Below are 16706 nucleotides of genomic sequence, written 5' to 3'. Positions count from 1 at the left end.
CGGCGGGAGGGCTGTCCGCGGAGGCAGCGCCCGGCGTTACCACTTCCGTGTCAGGGCTGGCCGCCGCCGCGGTGCCTGCTGCCTCCGCGGCGCGCTGCAGTCTCGCAGCCGCCCCCGGACGCCCTCGCAGCGCCGCCGCGGCGCGGCGGGGGGGCTGGGCACAGCGGCCGGCGGCAGCCGGGCGCGGCGGGGTCGGTCCGCCCCCGTCCCCCTCCCCAGCCTCCCCCGGGCACCAGCTGCCGCGGCTCGGCACGCACGGCAGGGAGAGGGCAGCGCCGGCTCCCCCGGCCCCGGGGCCGGGGTCTGCCTGTGCTTCCCCCCGCCCCGCTCTGCGCCCATCGCCGCGGCTCCTGGGGCGGTCCCCCCGGGGGGGGGGGTGTAGCTGGCGTTGGCCCCTGAGCCGCCGGCGGCACCGCCGCAGCCTCCTGCGGAGGGAGGCGGGGGGGAGTGTGAGTGTGCGAAGTGGGAGAAACTCCATTCGGCTCGCTCGGGGGGAGATTTGGGTGTCTTTTTTTTTTCCTTTTCCTTCTTCTGCCTTTTTTTTCTTTCTCTTTTCTTCCCCCGGGGCCACGCAGCAGCAGGTGACGGGCGAGCGCTCCGGCGGGCGCGCCGGGAGGGACCTGCGCGCCCGGGCTGCGGTGCAGGCGAGGGGCTCCCTCCTCCCCTCCCTCCCGCCCCCCGGCTCATTCTTTATACCGGGGGAGCGTGTGCACTGCGGTCCTTGCTCTGGGAATTGCTGCTGCTCTTCCCATTCGTCAAGGGCTTTCCAATCACCTGCCACTGCCACCCTCTCCTCTCCTCTCTTTGTACTTTATTTTCACGTGCTCTTTACTAACACGGCTATTTTTAAATTCCGCTTGGATTTATTTCTTTCTCTTTCTTTTTTTCTTTCCCTTTTTTTTTTCTTGCAGGGGGTGGATGGGGGGAGGGAGGTTAACGTTTGCATCTCCCTAAGGGAAAGATCCCACCAGCCAACCCAGCTCCGCCACTGCTGCATCCATCCATTCATTTTTATGGTCACTAGCAGCCTATCCCAGTAGTGGAAGGTGCAGAGAAGAAGGCGGCAGAAAGAGAGCGAGCGAGCGGGAGGGAGGGAGAGATCCGGACAGCGAGAATGGCCGAGAGAAAGAGGAACTGGAATAAAGAAGATGACCTGCCTGTGTATCTAGCCAGGCCGGGTACCACAGCCCAGACGCCGCGGCAGAAATACGGGGGGATGTTCGCCTCTGTGGAGGGGGCCTACGAGAACAAAACCATCGACTTCGACGCCTACAGCGTGGGGAAGAAGGGGTCCCGCACCCCGCGGAGCGGCAGCCGGCACGACATGCTGGACGGAGGGGACAATTACAGCGAGACCGCCAGCGACATCAGCGAGGTCTCCGGCTCCGTGATCAGCTCCCCGGGGGACCGCGAGGACAAGACCCCGGGCGTGGAGATCCGCTACCCCATGGGGAAGGAGCTGCTGCAGGGCCACGACAACGGGCAGGTACGAACGGCGGGGGGGGCGCCGGGGCGGCGGGCGCGGGAGCCCCACTGCAGAACCCTCTGCGGCGAGCCGGGGGCACCGCCGTGCCGGGACATCGCCGTGCTGGGGGGGCCGGGGCCGGGGCCGGCTCCGCGGGGGAGTTTCGGCACGGCAGGCCGAGCAGGCACGGCCCCCCCCTCCCCGCCCCTTTCCCGGCACGGCGGTGCTGTCGGAAGCGCCCGTCCGGCCCACGCCGGAGCCTGAACTGTCTCACTTGCCTGAGCTGGCGGGGCGCTGAGGGAGAGCCCCAGGAACGGTTCCCTTTGTAAGCGATGGCGATGAGTTTCCTCCGCTTCCCTTCCTGCCCGCGGAGCGCCGCACACGCCGGGTGGGCGGGGGCGGCCCGGCCCCTGCGGTGCCGCCGCCCGGGACGGGGCCGGCGGCGGAACAAAGCGCAGCGCAGCGCCCCGGCGCGGCCCCGGCCCCGGCCCCTGCCCCTGCGCCCCGCGGCCCCCCGGCCCCAGGCTCCCCTCCGGCAGCCCCGGGCGCTTTCATTGTCTCCTGCTCCCGAAACCTTGGCCCGAGGGTTTCCCACCTCCCCGGCTGCCGCCTGGGCATGTACGGGAGACTTGAGGGAAAAGTCAGACGGGGGGGGGAAGAGGGGGGGGGGCTCGCCGGAGCCCCTGCCAGGAGTGCTGCTCCGTCCTGCCCCCGCCAGCCGCGCTTCCCCGTCTCACCCCGGTACGGCACGCTCGGCCGAGGCAGACCGGGGGCTGGCGCTCCGGGAGGAGGAGGCCGTGAGTGGTTTTCCCGTATGGATGCATGTGGCCTTGCAGCAGTGTCCCTGCACTGCACGTAGATACATCCCTCCTCTAACACCCAGCCTGGGCGCTCTATGGCCTGCCCACGCTCTACCCTTTCGACGAGCTAAACTGAGAGTTTTCACTCTTTTCTCCCGCTCTTCAGCCAGAGCAAGAAGCCGGTGCCCCGGGCTGGGGCGGGCGCGGGGCGCAGCCGTGGGCGCTGGGCAGAGCCGGCACCGCCGCCGCCCCCGCGCCGCCCCCGCTCGCCTGCAGCGACCTCGGGGTCACCTGCAGCGGCCGCCACCCGCAGTGCGGTCGTGCATCTCCCGGCTCGCCGTAACCCCGACGCCCTTCCCACCAGCCCGCCCGGGCGGTGGGGGCCAGGGCGCACCCCGAACGCCCCCCCTGCTCTGGGCCACCCTGGGTGCCCCCCTTCCTCCTCGGGGGCTGCCGCTTGGGCCAGGCCGGGACCCAGGCAGGCGCTGTGCGCTCCCGCCGCGGCTCTCGCCGAGGTCCGGAGTTGCCCGGCTCTGGATCGGACCGGGGGTGGGGGTCAGGGGGAGGTGGGGTGTAGAACAGGCGATACGGGATCGGTGGGCTAGGACGGTGCGCTGCAAGCTGCAGCCCCATGCTTGGGGTCAGGGCTTCCTTGCAAACCCTCAACGGCCATTTCAGGGGAGGAGTGTCGGGGATGTGGCCTGGCTGGGAAATACCTTGTGGGTGGGTGGGTGTGCGTGCGCGTAACCCTCCCTGGCCCGGCCTGGCTGTGCCGGCTTGTGCCGGGGGTCAGGACGGAGCGGGGCAGTGCCGGGGGGCAGAGCAGGCAGTGCCGTCGGGGGCAGTGCCGGGGGCAGAGCGGGGCTGTGCTGTCGGGGGGCAGTGCCATCGGGGGGGGACTGTGCCATTGCCACGTGCTGTGCACCAGGACCCCCCCCCAGCCCGGGTACCCCTGCCCCCCCCGCGCCCCCTCCCCGCCGTGGGAGCTGCCGGGGCCCCGCAGCGTGCGCGGAGGGCGGCGGCGGCGCGGGGCGCGGGGGAGCGGCGTTGCCAGCGCCGGCGTGGGAGGGGGCTGGGGCTGGGGCTGGGGCTGGATTGATGGGCTGGGAAGGGGGGGCAGGGGGACAGGAGGGAAGGAAACGCTTCCTGGGTTGAGCCGAGCGAATCCTGCTCCGACCTGCAGCCGGGAGGGCGCTGCTGCCGCCTGGAGAAGCCGCTCTCGCCGACCCCCCCCCGCGGGAGCCGCGTCCCTGTTTTATTGCAGCCGGAAAAAAAGGTGCTAGGTTTGCCTGGCTCCCCTCCTCTGGGCGAGGAAACTTTGACTCCATTACACAGCCCTCCCTCGGTCGCCCCCTCCCGCCCCACCCCGTCACCCGCACAGGCTCTGAATTATTCTTCTTTTTGCTATTATTGCCATTTTTTTGTTCGGCTCGGCTCGGTTCCCGGGGTGTGTTGCGTGCGCCCGGCGCTAGCGAGAGCCGACATGTCCTACCAGGGCAAGAAGAGCATCCCCCACATAACGGTAAGCGGGCGCCGGCGCGCAGCGAGCCCGGGAGTCGCTGCCCTGGCTCCTTTGTTAGCGGCGCGCGAGGCGGGCGCGCAGGGCTGCGCGGGGGCCCTGCGCGGCGGCGGGGCTCGGCGGCCGGCGATGGCGGCGGGGAGACGGCAGGGCGAGGGCAGGCTGCGCGGCTGCGGCCGAGGCTTCCCGGGGCTGGGTGGATGCGGGCTCCGGTGCCCGCTCCTCCTGCCTGAGCTCGGGGCTGGGAGGAGGAAGGTGCAGATTTCCTCCGCCCCTCCCTCCTTTATTTTATTTTATTTTATTTTATTTTATTTTATTTTAATTTAATTTTATTTATTTTTTACTTTTATTTGTTTTCCTTTCCTCGCCCTCCGCACAGCCGAGGCGCGGTGTTTGCTCACCGGCTCGGAGCCGGCGGCGGCGGCGGGGCGGCGGCGGGGCCGGGGGCCGGGGCCGGGGCCGCCTCCCGAGGAGCAGGGCCCGGGGAGGCTCGGCCGCCGGGCGAGGCAGAACAAAAGAGGGAGGGGACGAGCCGCAGCACGACGTGCCCCGCCGCCGCCGCCGCATCCCGGCCCCGGGCAGGGGCAGCGTGAAGCGCCCGGTGGAGCCAGGGGCGGGGGGGCGCGATGGGCTGGGGGCGAGGGAAGGGGGAGGGAAGGGGAACGAGTGGGAAAAAACGTGGAAAATCAAAGAGCGCCATGATGCCAGCACCAACACCTCTGTGCGCTATTAATACATCAGCACGGTGGGGATCAGAAGTCAAAGAGTTAATCATACCCATCCCTTTCCTATCTGTGCCTACCTTCCGCTAGATGCTTTTATCCCCAAGCAAGACTACAATAGGTTGTGGTTTCCATGCCAGAAAGAAAGGATCTGCGTCCTTTGATTCAGTATATTGTTTCCCTTAGACACACCGCGATTGACAGAGGCTGAGGATAAAAAATAGGCAGAGCCGGCAGGGAGAGGAAGATTTCACGGGAAATCTCACCCAGTTGGCCCCACAGAGTCTCCCCAAACCCTGGGTCGTCCTGGCGACTGGGTCTGGCGTCCTTTCTCCAGGCCAGATCGGCAGGAGCCGGGTCACTGCTGTGGTGGCACAAGGGGCAGAAGTGAATGGGGAAGCGGGGTGAGCTCGAAAGAGGCTTTGGGTCTTTGAGCTTTTCCTGGAAGGCCGGCATCATCTCGGGCGTCTGGGAGCAGGTTGAGTTTTAATACACAGAGAGTGGGTTAACGCGTGGGTGTGGCGACTTAAGCAAACCTGATGGAGACTGAGGGACAGATTTTAAGAATGCTCTTTACCTTAGGAGATGGTGAAATATACTTTTGAGGAGATATTTTAGCCAGTGTTATGGTATTTGCAAACATCTTGGTGCCTTCTCATTATTTAAAAAATAATCCTTTAACCAGAGTATTTGGACAGCAGCGAAACAGTCCCTTTCTGAAGGAGGATTTTACAGTATCAGACTGGCGCATATGTACAGTTTTACACTATCAACAGGTAGTATTGCCTAGTGGCCAAGGCCTGAGCCTGGATGTTGCAATGACTCTTTGGGTGACTGCTCTTTCCACCATGGACCTCATCAGCTCATGTGACTTATGGTAATGCAGGTACCTCTCCTTGCTCACCAGCCTTTTCCCCCGCCCTGGGGAGGGCACTGACCGTGCTCTGGGTGTGTGTTGTGCTCAGGCTAATGGCTGGACCTTTATTTGCAGCAGGGGTGTAAAAGGTTCCCATCCATAGCTAGCTGTTTGCTGTCCAGTTTGGAGTAGAAGAAGAAACTAAAAGAGTTAAAAGTGTTTGCCTTGGAATCAACAGTTCATTTTAATCTTTTCACTTCTCACCAATTTCCTTTTCTGTGCGGGTGAGAGGATGGCTCAGAAAAAGAACCCGTGCCTGGTGTCTTTGAAATGGGGTGTGCTGAAGCCTCTATAGATGAATATTCATGAATGCTAGTGTCGAGTTTTATGACCAAATCAGAGGCATAAATTAACATTAGTGAAGCTGGTTGGCATCAGACATGGATTGCCTTTTTTATTTTAGTGTTTTACACTTCTGTCCCTTCTTCCCCTCCAGCAAAAGCAAATCATACGCTCTGTTATACCTCGTGCACACTTCGCATCCCAGGACAGCCCACAGGATCTGTCTGCATGTTCTGAGAGCCCTATTCCAGTGCGGTAAATCAGATATTTTATCCTGCCACTAAGGAAACACATGGCAGCTTCAAGACTGGTGGGCTCTCAGTAAATGTGATAGCTCTGTAAAGTTATGTAACTACAACAGCAAGGACCAAATCATATAAAAATATCATTTGATTCTGCGCTTAATGTTCCCCCAACTCCTGCTTTTTGGATCTACACCAGCCCCTGGGCTCATTGAAATATTTATATAATATGTATAAAATATACGTATTAAAAAAGAGATTTCTAATTGAAATAGTATGAAACTCATTTTTGATGGTGTCCTGTGTACTGATATTTGGCTGTGGATTTTCACATACTAAACCTGCCTTCCTCACATAGGGTCCAGGAGGCCTCCCGAGCGTACAAGGAAAATGGCGCACAGCATCTGATGCTAGGCCAGCTTTGGCTGGCAGCGGGGTCTTCAACAGACTGCGGTCAGCACACTGACAGCCAAACAGGACTGCTTTAGGAAGTACGTCCATGCAAAGGCAGTCTCTGCAGTCAGGATTAGCTAACACTTCCCTCTGGGAGTTTGCTGGGGGTCAGGTGTGCAGCACCAGGAATTTTGGGAAGGAAGAAGTCAGGGAAGGTTTCAGCTCTGACCTTGCCTCACCTCCTGACCCCTTCAGGCTATCAGCAATGGCTGGCTGATCCCCCCTTCACCCCTTCCTCCCTGAGGCGGCTCGATTCCCTTCTCCCATTTCTCCTAGAAGTGTCTAGGACAACAGAGACACTGTGTGCCAGATGGGCCCCTGTTTGCACAGACCAGCTCCCTGCTCTCATGTGCCAAATCTGCTTGTGCTTTTCATTTCAGCCCCTGAAAATTCACATCTTGCAATTTGCCCTGTTTGTGACTCCCCTCCTTCCCCTCTGACTTCTCTCTCTGTCCCACCCAGCATCCTGACCTGGTGTTGGCTAAGCCCCAGGACTCCTCTACTGTAAGGTGCTATTCAGCTGTGAGTCAGACCGGAGAAATCGGGCTCCTTTCACTGTAACTACTTTGGGAAGAGCTGCTGTCTTTGTCTTTGAAGCACCAAGAAAACTTCTGGGTGATGTAAAATAATGACATGCTGAAGCAAGAAGTGTAAGCACTTCTGGTCACACCCTCTGCACTGTGTTGAAGTCCTTGGTGGGGGGGGTCTCACCTCCCTGGTTCAGGAGTACTAGGTGGGGAGGGCATGGTATATAAGGAGAAAGGATGGCCAACAATGTATCTGCAGAAGTGTCTTGCTCAGTACCTGCAGGACAGCCAGCCATCATAACCATTTCTGAGGTCTTTTTCTGCACAAGGTCGCAATCCTTTGTGCATCAGTTCTGCAGCCATGCTCTCATGAAGACCAGATGCATTCCCATTGCTTTTAGTTTTGCTATTACACCTCTCCTATATGTTATGGGGAACCAATGCTGGGGATGACTCTGAAATATTCGTTGCATATTTTTTTGCTTTTTGTGTTTTGGTAGTTTTTCAGGCATTTAAGATAAGGCCTCAGCCCAGATGAACTCAGAATTATACTACATACGGAAGACACATAAAGAAAGCATGTGGAACGCAAAATGTACTTTACAGGACTTGTTAGTTCCAACAGTGATTGCAACCATTAAAACATAGTCAGAGTGAGCTCAGTGAAGAGGAGGTGTGAAGACTACTCTACTGTGCAAAGGGAAAATAGCCAAATGCAAATGCAAGGAGGGATATGGAAGAGAAGGGAAGAGAAGGGAATGGTATTTCTGGGAATGGTCCAAGAGTTGGCGCTTGAATGGGGGAAGGAGGTGCTGGGTCCTGAGCTGGCAGACTGTAAGACATGGGGAGACAGAGAGCCCAAAGATGACATGTAACAGAGGAAGGGTCTCACTATTGAGCTCAGAAAGTAAAGAGAAGAATTGGAACTCTATAAGAAGAAGCAGCAGATGCGGAAAAATGAAGAGAGGGTGGAGAAATTCAGAGGAGTGGGCACAGTGAATAATTTTAGTTGGAGCCTTTTGGATTGATTGACATGAAGAGAGCTAAGAAGTAAGCAAGCTTCAGCTGAACATAGCAGAATACTTTGAGAGGGGGGAGAAAGCACTGGTCTGGATTTTTCCTGTGTGAGACACATTGCTCTCAAGCTCACTACATGAGGTCAAGACAGGTAAATGTTTGTTCTGTTTGGTCTGAGTAAAGTGCTGGGGTAATGTAAAGTGTGCTGCTGTGAAACACCAGCAACGCGTGAGCAGCCAGTTTTTCAGCTAATTCACTTTGGACACCAAGGGTGACATTTCCTAGAAATCTGAGGCATAGTGAATAAATACCAGGAATGGGGAATTTAAGTCCTGATTTGAGTATGGGTCTATTCCATATCTCCCATCACCATGCTATTTTTTCACCTACCTTTATTTAACTATATGAAGCTACATACAGACTGGTGTGTGACTTGCTGAAAGTGTTTGGAAAGCCTCCTTCGTGCTGGGCATGGTAAAATTTTCTCACTCTAAGACAATTTTAGAATTTCTCGTATGTCGGTGCAGGATTTATCTTGACATTTGCTCTGTTTTAAAACACATAGGCCTATAATTTGTAGATCACTTCCAGCTCTTGAATACACAAAGCTTAATACACAAAGTTCCTTCTTTTCCATCAGTACCTGTTTAAGAGACTTGGTCATTCTCTGTTTACCTTTCTGCTCTGAGCATTTGTGAATTCATGTAGTGTATTGTACTGCACTTGAGCCTGGCAGCTCTGGAGATGCTTTAGCTGGTTCAGTAGAAGTCATTCACTTAATAAATAGCAGGAGTTGGTTAAAAATATCGTCCCATACTGTTCTTGCTCTGCTGAATCCCCTAGGATACTCAGTCAGATGGACTAGCTCTTCGGAACCAAGTATATCTAGAAGAACGTCTCACCAGGACCTAGTAACTCAGAGTGATGACACATGAGATCAGATGTTTCTCACTCTTGTAGTTCAAGGAGTTGCCACCTCTCCTGCTCCTTCCCTCTCTCAGAGAGTTGCTGGGAAAATGGAGATGGTGCCGACAAGAGCTATCAAATGCTGCAGAGCCTGCAGCACACGGTGTGCAAGGAGAGAGTGAGGGACCGGGGCTTGTTCAGTGTCTTCTTGAAGGGGGCTCACAAAGATGAGGGAATCAAGCTCCTCTTGGCAGTGGCATGTGTTGGTGACACATGGTGCAGTGGTCGTAAATTGCAGCTTTAGGAGAGTCAGCACTACAACACTGGAATGAGTATCCAGGAAAGCTGTGAGATCTCCATCTTACAGGTTTTGAGGACTCAGCTGGACCTGATCTAGTGCTGGCAATAGTCCTACATCAAGCAGCAGGTTAGACTTCCAACCACTGTTTTTATGATTCTGTGATAAGGCTTTTTCTTTCCTTTTTCTACGGGAGAGTGTGCCCTTGTTTCTCTTCCATGAGAAGTCTGGTGTCTTAAATTACACTCACAGTAGGTCTTTTCAGTGACATTTCTATGGAGATTGAAACCTTTGGCAGAGGGACAGAAAGAACAGTTCAGGGCAGTGATTTTTAACTGCCACAGCAAGTTTGTCAGTCAGTGCCCTTAGCTGCGCACGCCAGTGCATCATGGTTACTACCAGTGGGAACTGAACTGCATTTTGCTGGAAGCCATGCAGTTTTGGAAAGGGAACAGTTGCTATCTGGGAAGACAATTGATGCAGTGAGGTGGTTGTTCAGGAGGTCTGAATCTCCCTCTTCCCAGGCATTGTGAAAATTAATTTGGGATAAATTCCTTGCTACTTTTGTAGATATGAGAGAGATGGACCTGAGATGAGCAGGAAAATTTGCAGGTGTCTAATCTTGATGCATGTAAAGATAGTGGCATTGTCCCTTGGGACAGCGATACTTCAGGTTTACTTTTCCTTGTCACTTGATGCATTTGTCACAAGCTGAAGTTTAGAACTGTAGGATGTGTCCGGATGAGGTTTATGGGCCTCAGTTCTTATGTATGTAATGAGTAAAAAATGTCTTAATCGATTTCAGTAAAATCTACATTCTGTGTAAAATCTTTTCCTTGGTGTCACAGTGAGGACACAAGTAAAGAGGATGACCTTAGGCCACCCTGTGTGTGGCTTGCTAGAGAACGACACACAGTGCTCAGCAAAGAGGCTGCAGAAGAGTGGTTCATGGACCAGTGCTGGGAGGTGGAGCAGCAAGCGTAGTGACTTGCTGTGACTTGAAGAAAAAGTTGGTCTGCGAAGCAACATGACAGTAAAAAGTGTCTAAGTGCATACAATGTGTATCTATATCCACTGCATTTAGTTGATCATGAATTACCATTTCTAACATGTTAATCAAAAATATTTTCCAGTATTCTGTTTCTCTTGCATCCAGCTCCTCTGCCAAAAAACGAGTTCCTACTCCTTATGCTCTGAGCCAAATTCCATCCACGTGTAAAGCCGCTGACTGGTGCATCCTGGTAACCTGATGCAGGTTTCTGAGTAGAGCTTAGATAAAACCAGTCTTCGATTCAGTGGCTCATGCAGCTAGCTTTGCTGAATTGTTATATTTTCCCCTCCAAGTTTAACTTAAGTTTAACTTAAGGTTTTGAAATCAGTTCTAATTGACATAACCTGGGTGTAACCCCACAGATCAGTATATTGATACCCAATGCAACGGGTTCAACCCTCCAGTCCATACTTTGGTGAAACTCCTCCTGGTGCCAGTGAATATTGTCATTAATAAGGTGTCCGTTGTACTGCTATTCTAAAAACAAAGCAAAGATGACATTTAAAGAGAAGAAAACCCCAAGGACTTTGTAGCTGTAGGAGTAACCCTTTTAGATTGTATGATTAACGAGTGAAATTTCTAGCTGAATAAAAAGCGAGGTCTCCAAAGGGGAAACAAAAGGAACATCAAATCCTTTAAATGAATAAACAGGAACAAATACATTGGCTACAGACCAAGATACAACATAACTACAATCAACATAATCCTTCCTAAATGAATTGCTGTATATAAGAATGCCCTTGTTAAAAAAAGGTTCTTGAAAGCAGGGGTCTCCATTAGTGGGCTAGCAGAAATGATGCCTCAAGGGTACAATGATTTACAAGCAATTCCCTGAGTTGATTCAAGCATCACCCTAGCTAAAAATTATTTGCTATGGAGAGTAACCTAGACATGAGGATTCCAGCAGAAGGACAGCGCTGATTAAAAACAGATCTATAAGCAGGTAGCACTTTATGAAATCTCATTTATAGCTGTCTTTGATCCTTATGAGAAGGATTTTAAGCAAACATTCCTCTTGGGAACGATGTCTTTCTTCCTTTGCCATTAAGTTAAAAAATGATCCTTACTTGCAAGTACATTGCCAACACCAAGGTAGCATAATTGTATTGTAGCACATCTGGTTCTGAATCTGGCCAGGTCTGACAACAGACAACCAAATATATGAGCAAAAGAAATCTCTTTTAAATCTCTTGTTTAGTAAGGGAAATAACTGTGCAAGAAAGAATGTGCAGAAGCACAAAAGGATTCTGAATGTCAACCTCTACTCTCCTTTAGTGGGATTTTGCCTTTGAAAAACTGTTCTCTAGCAAATGTTCGTACTGAGATTTTGGTAACTGAGGAGAACGCAAACACCAGCCCGTGGCTTTTAAGCTTTCCCTCTAAATGGGGATGCCATGTCTGTCCTAACTCTTAGTGGCCTTTTTGAAGACTTAGCAGCAAAGGATCCTACCTCTCAAATGCTAAAAAAGTAAAGATGAATGCCTTGGCAGGCTGTGTAGTAACATTGCCTAATGCCTTCTTGTATCTACTACATTTAATAGGGCATCTTCTAACCACACATATTTATAGGCAGAGAACTGGAAATATGGGTGGATTTGGAATTTCAGCTGGTTTCTAACTGCTGTTTAGTGTAGAATCTGTACTTATCTTCAGGGCCATTGGCTAATCTGGATTTTAGAGAATACACACATTGTTACTCTGGAGATCTAAGGACAATGGTATGTTCTAGTGAATCCTTAGAATTATGCAAAGGATGAAATTACTTCTGAGAGTGTTTCCTCCTCCTTTACAGCCTGAAAAATCAGTGCTGTAAAGGTCTTCTCAGCTAGCAATGGCTGCAACTGCAGCAATAGTGAAAGTTCAAATCCAAGAATGAAGCAATACTTAGACCCATCTGCTGGGTATGTTATGTGAATTTTGTTGTAGTTAAAGTAAATTTCAAAGCAAACTATAGTTAATTAAGATGGCTTGATTTAGATCTGGAGACGTTATAGATAGCCATTCCATTAATGGAAGAAAAGCAAAAATATAATAGTATATATCACAGTTGCAGTCTGGACAGATACTGCTATTTTATAAAAGCATCACTCTTGCAATCTCATTGAATATTTTTGTATAGCTAGAATAGATAGAGCAAATTCTTTCTCTCTTTTTTTCAAGCTCCATCTTGTATAACAGGGGTGTGGTTTTCTCTGAAAAGTGCGTGCAAATGCAGCATAATGGATTTTGATACTACAGAGCTGTGTGTTTTACCACAGTGTGTGGTGCATTATGTTTTGTCATGATGCACCAGTTTGCAATTGTATTTGTTCACTAAATCTTGTTTCAGAAGGTGGCTGCTTTGTTTCTGCTGTTACTGTGCTTTTCAGTAGTTCTAGAAGCCCATTGACAATTGCATCTGTAAAAAAATGTATTTGCATTTTGTTGAGTGTAGTATTTTTAAATACTTGTAGCTCCGAGTGGAAAAGGTGAATGCAAAAATGAATGATTTTAAATTTCTCAGTAGTTGTGGTTACTCTAGCATTTCAATCAAACATTTGGATCATATTTTCGAATAACCCAGAGCTGAGTGCTTTACTGATGAAAGGAATTTGGGTTGAGGTGTAATTGTAGAGGGCCAGTGTCAAATTCAGGCCCGCAGTGGGGTTCAGACTGTGGTCATCTGACGGGTCGGTTCAGAGCTCGTGCTTGCCTCCGCTGGGCTTTTTACCGTTTGAGAGTAGGTGAAAATGTGGACGTAGTTCACAAGAGCTGAGCGGAGCTGACTTGAAAATGCACAGTAGAACGGGATTTGTGCAGACCGCGTCCGTGGCCAGCTTAGAGCGCTTGGGGCCGCCGGCGCTGTCAGGCGGACGATGGTGGGGAGCGGGGAAGAGCCGCGGCGCGGTGCCGCCGGCAGCCCCTTCTCCTGCGGCAAGCGACGCCGGGTTTGCGGCCCGGCCTTCTGCTGCCGTGAACGCTGCTGTCATGTCGCGGGCTAAGCTCTGTGGCTTTGCTGCCAGATTAAGCGGGAGAAGCTGGGCTGCGATTAGCGAAGCACCGCCAGCGACGCAGCGCGCAGGGTTCGGAGGCGGGCGGCTGCGGGGAGGAGGAAGTGCCGTATCGCTGAGCCGCGAGGTGCCGGCTCGTAAGATGGAGCTGCGGGAGGCAGCAGGCAGGCATCGCGCGTCGTGCAGATGCTCTGTCGTGGCCGGAAGCAAACGGCTTCGCGTGGATGCGGCTGCAGCATCGCAGGCAGGGATAGGCGGAGGGGACGTGTCTTGCCTCCGACACTCCTCAGGGAGCGCTGAGCAGTTGCACGGGTTTCACGGGTGCTTTCCACACCCCCCGTGCCCACGAGAGCAGGGTTTTATCCGTAGGGCGGTCCTGGCACCCAATAAATTGCTTGCTTTATATGTTCAGTGTGATATCGCCTCTCTGTTTAGCTGTGTTCCCACTATCTGTCCTCGGCGGCTGGAGGGAGGAGTGGGTCTCGGCAGCTTTCCTGGGCTTGCACGGGAAGAGCCTGCGCTCGGCTCTGGCTGGCAGCCGCTTGCGCTAGGCGCTGCTGGCCTTGCTTTGCCGAGAGGGGAGGCCAGACGGCACCTCACTGAACCTCCCTACTCCAAAAACTTCCTAGGGAGCCCTTGAGGCTCAGGAGCCAGGGCACAGGTAGCTGAGGCGTGTTAGCAGATTACGATGGCGCAAGCAACCCTATGAAGGTTTACACTCGTCAGCTCCTGAGTTATGAGTGTGGTGCTGTTTCTAGCGTGAGAGCACCCAGCGGTCATGCTAATGGCTGGGGCCCTGCACGTCTGCGAGCTAGGCAAAGAAACGCCCTGCCTCGAGGGATTTACAGCCTGGAAGGGGAAATACGGTCCAGCACTGCATGATTAATTCATGAGCTTCAGCTCCCCGCTCCCTCCCCCTTCTTTCCCAGGGGTGCTCCAGAGTGTGGCTGTCCTCCTCTCCAACCTCAAATATTGTCAGGGAGAAGAGGACTTTGGTCTCTAGTTTTTCTGGACATTCAGCACTTGGTAAGGAAACTCCAAGCAGCCTGCCTGACATCAGGCCCCTGGTAAATAATAAATGGCCCCTGACCATGCACAGGCAGGCTGCACGTCTAGGGAGTCTGACCTACTTTGCAGACCATATATGTGTCCGGATTTCTGTCCAGGATTTCACTGAAGCAAGTACAGGCGACCTGAGTATGAGAAGCATCCTGGCCCCGGCTGACGTAGCAGCGGTGCACGATGGCAGAGTCTCTTTGCATTTAGGCTTCGGCTCTGTCTGTGCCTGAAGCCTGTGCTTAGCATATGGAAGGGGTTGTTTATTCATATGCTGGCTGGGCTTTAGAGGGAGGTTTATTTCAAAAGGAATTCATCAAATTGTTTGCCTCACTGTTATTCAGTTATGATTGTATTATTTTTTCCAGCACACTAATGGAAATGCATCCATATGGATAGATGCATGCAGACATTTGGTACCTCTGCTCTGGCTAGAGACAAGCCACCTCTGAGCTCGAGCAGGGTGGATAAGCCAGGGCTGTTTGCTTGGGCACAGCAAGGTGTCCATGGGGCACTGAAAGCCAGCCTGGGTTGCTTGTGTCCATCAGCACCATCTGTGTAAACATATCCCGCTTTGCTTGTACTCCTGGCTTGTAGCAATCTGTAACACGTCCTATAGATGCTCCTAAAATGAGCTGGTCGGGAAAAGTTCCAGCAAAACGGTTTTTCTTCAGGATTTGCTGATTCACTAGAACTGAAATGTGTGTCAGAGATGTTTCCACACTTATCAAGTCCTGACGAAAGCTGGGCAAGGCTCCACAGAAACCTGCCTGGCAGCTCGCCTGCCTGGTGGCTTGGCAGGCTACCTGCGGAGCAGCCCGGGAGCCGGGGGCTTCCCGCGTTGCCGGTCGCTGGCAGCCTCGTCTCCCACGGCTCCCTGTTCCGGAGCGGGGGCAGCCACAGGCCATCTCAGATTCGGACCTGCTCCCTCATGCAAAAATTCTGCAAGGTTTTTATTTTGTTCTGAGTGGGGAGATGTCAAGAATTGAATGTTGAAAATCGCCAAAGTACAATCTTTTTCTCTGCTGGAATTTCTAAGAACCTCTGAAATTCTGAAGCGTGCTTGTCTTTCTAGCTAAATGTTCAGTCCTCCTTTATAAACTGTAAGTGAGGCTTAATTTAATGGATAACTCATGTAACTGAGTGTTTCCTTGAAATTGGGTTTGCATCCTTTTTAGTTTCAGATTATTCTGGCACCTTTGGCTGCTCTCACAATAGAATACTACCAGAGTTTTCCCGTAATACCTGCTTCTGCCACTTATATTCATATATGAAAATCATATATAAAATTCTTTTTTCTCCACTTATCCTTCTGGGGTTGCATTTCTGCTTTACTTTAGTTTTTCTTATTTTCCCAGCCTGTTACATTTGTTTGTATTCATTATGCATCTCCTGTTTTGAAAGAAAAAAATGTGAAGCATCTTGATGAGTGTGTGGATTTTTTGACTCATTAGCGGTGGCAGATGCAGTGGCCTGGTAACATCCCCTGCCCATGTCAATGAGTTTTTGCCTCCTTGGAGTTGGGCAGTATTAATGTTACGGGAGGCAACTGGACAAGCTGAAAAAGAGCCCACAGGATGGTGGTCTCCGCAGGTCAGCAGGCAGTGTAGTGAATCATCATGGTGAGGAGATGCAACTGCCAGCACATGGCAGAATAATTCATTACCTTTCAGGCTGCTGATTCACAAATCCTGCAATTACAAGTGACAGTGGAGTGGCTGGGGAGAAAACACGGAGCCTGGGATGGCAAAATCCAGATCGAGGACTTGCACGTGTCCCCATCCTTTAACGGCAGGTCCCAGGGGCATGTTTCACTGTAGGTCTGGCCCTGTTCCCCCCCCAGGTTCACCTCGCTGCTTCAGCACACCAAGTGCTTCAAACCTTCTGTGTACATGCTCTTTCCTCAGGCATTGTATTTAAAATGTCTTTATAAAAGATGGCTGGTTTGTCCCTTCTCTGTTTTCTAGAGTGATATAGACAGCTATAAAGGCTTTGAACCTGCAAAACGCTGAAGTACAAGCTGAAATTAAAGTAGATGTTCAACATTAGGCTTATAACTGAAAAGTTACGCTGAAGAAAGACTGTTGTAATACCCCTAACTCTGACTTAGTGTTTTTTATCTATAGCTTTCAAAGGAGCTCTGTATCGTTGTCCTGGTTTTATAGATGGGGAAACATAACAACTTGTTTAATTGTTTTCTAAACTGGGAACTTGAGACACACATGCTTTATATGAGTCATGAGTCATCCTGGAATTAAACGAAGAATCGAGTCTGGAGTGAGGACTGTAAAACATGGGACAAAATGGAGATTCTTAGTTATTGTTTGGGGAGCAAAGGAAATAATTTGCAAAAAATAGCTTTTTTTTTTCTATATGAATGAGAAAAGAAGGTTCTGACTGCTTTAGAGCTTCTCAGCAGTCGCAGTCACTTGATGAAAGCCTTTCCAAAAATATTATGTATT

At 52.1% G+C, this 16706-nt stretch overlaps 1 protein-coding gene across 2 annotated transcripts in view; it reads left to right on the top strand.

Annotated features, from left to right (window-relative positions):
- The first annotated feature begins 740 nt into the window (after positions 1-740).
- Positions 741-16706, top strand: part of CRMP1 (collapsin response mediator protein 1) — a 51944-nt gene continuing 35978 nt past the window's right edge. Inside the window, exon 1 of one of the 2 annotated variants that reach the window (XM_026122006.2) lies at positions 741-1486. In XM_026122006.2, coding sequence (XP_025977791.1) covers positions 1115-1486 — 372 coding nt within the window. In that variant the 5' untranslated portion in view covers positions 741-1114. Of the gene's footprint in view, positions 1487-3436; positions 3788-16706 lie in introns of those variants that run through there. The other variant, XM_064511455.1, reaches the window with a different exon arrangement.

The sequence above is a fragment of the Dromaius novaehollandiae genome, chromosome 4, assembly GCF_036370855.1.
Source record: "Dromaius novaehollandiae isolate bDroNov1 chromosome 4, bDroNov1.hap1, whole genome shotgun sequence".
NCBI classification, from domain to species: domain Eukaryota; kingdom Metazoa; phylum Chordata; class Aves; order Casuariiformes; family Dromaiidae; genus Dromaius; species Dromaius novaehollandiae.
This window is presented reverse-complemented; position numbering and strand designations above follow the sequence as displayed.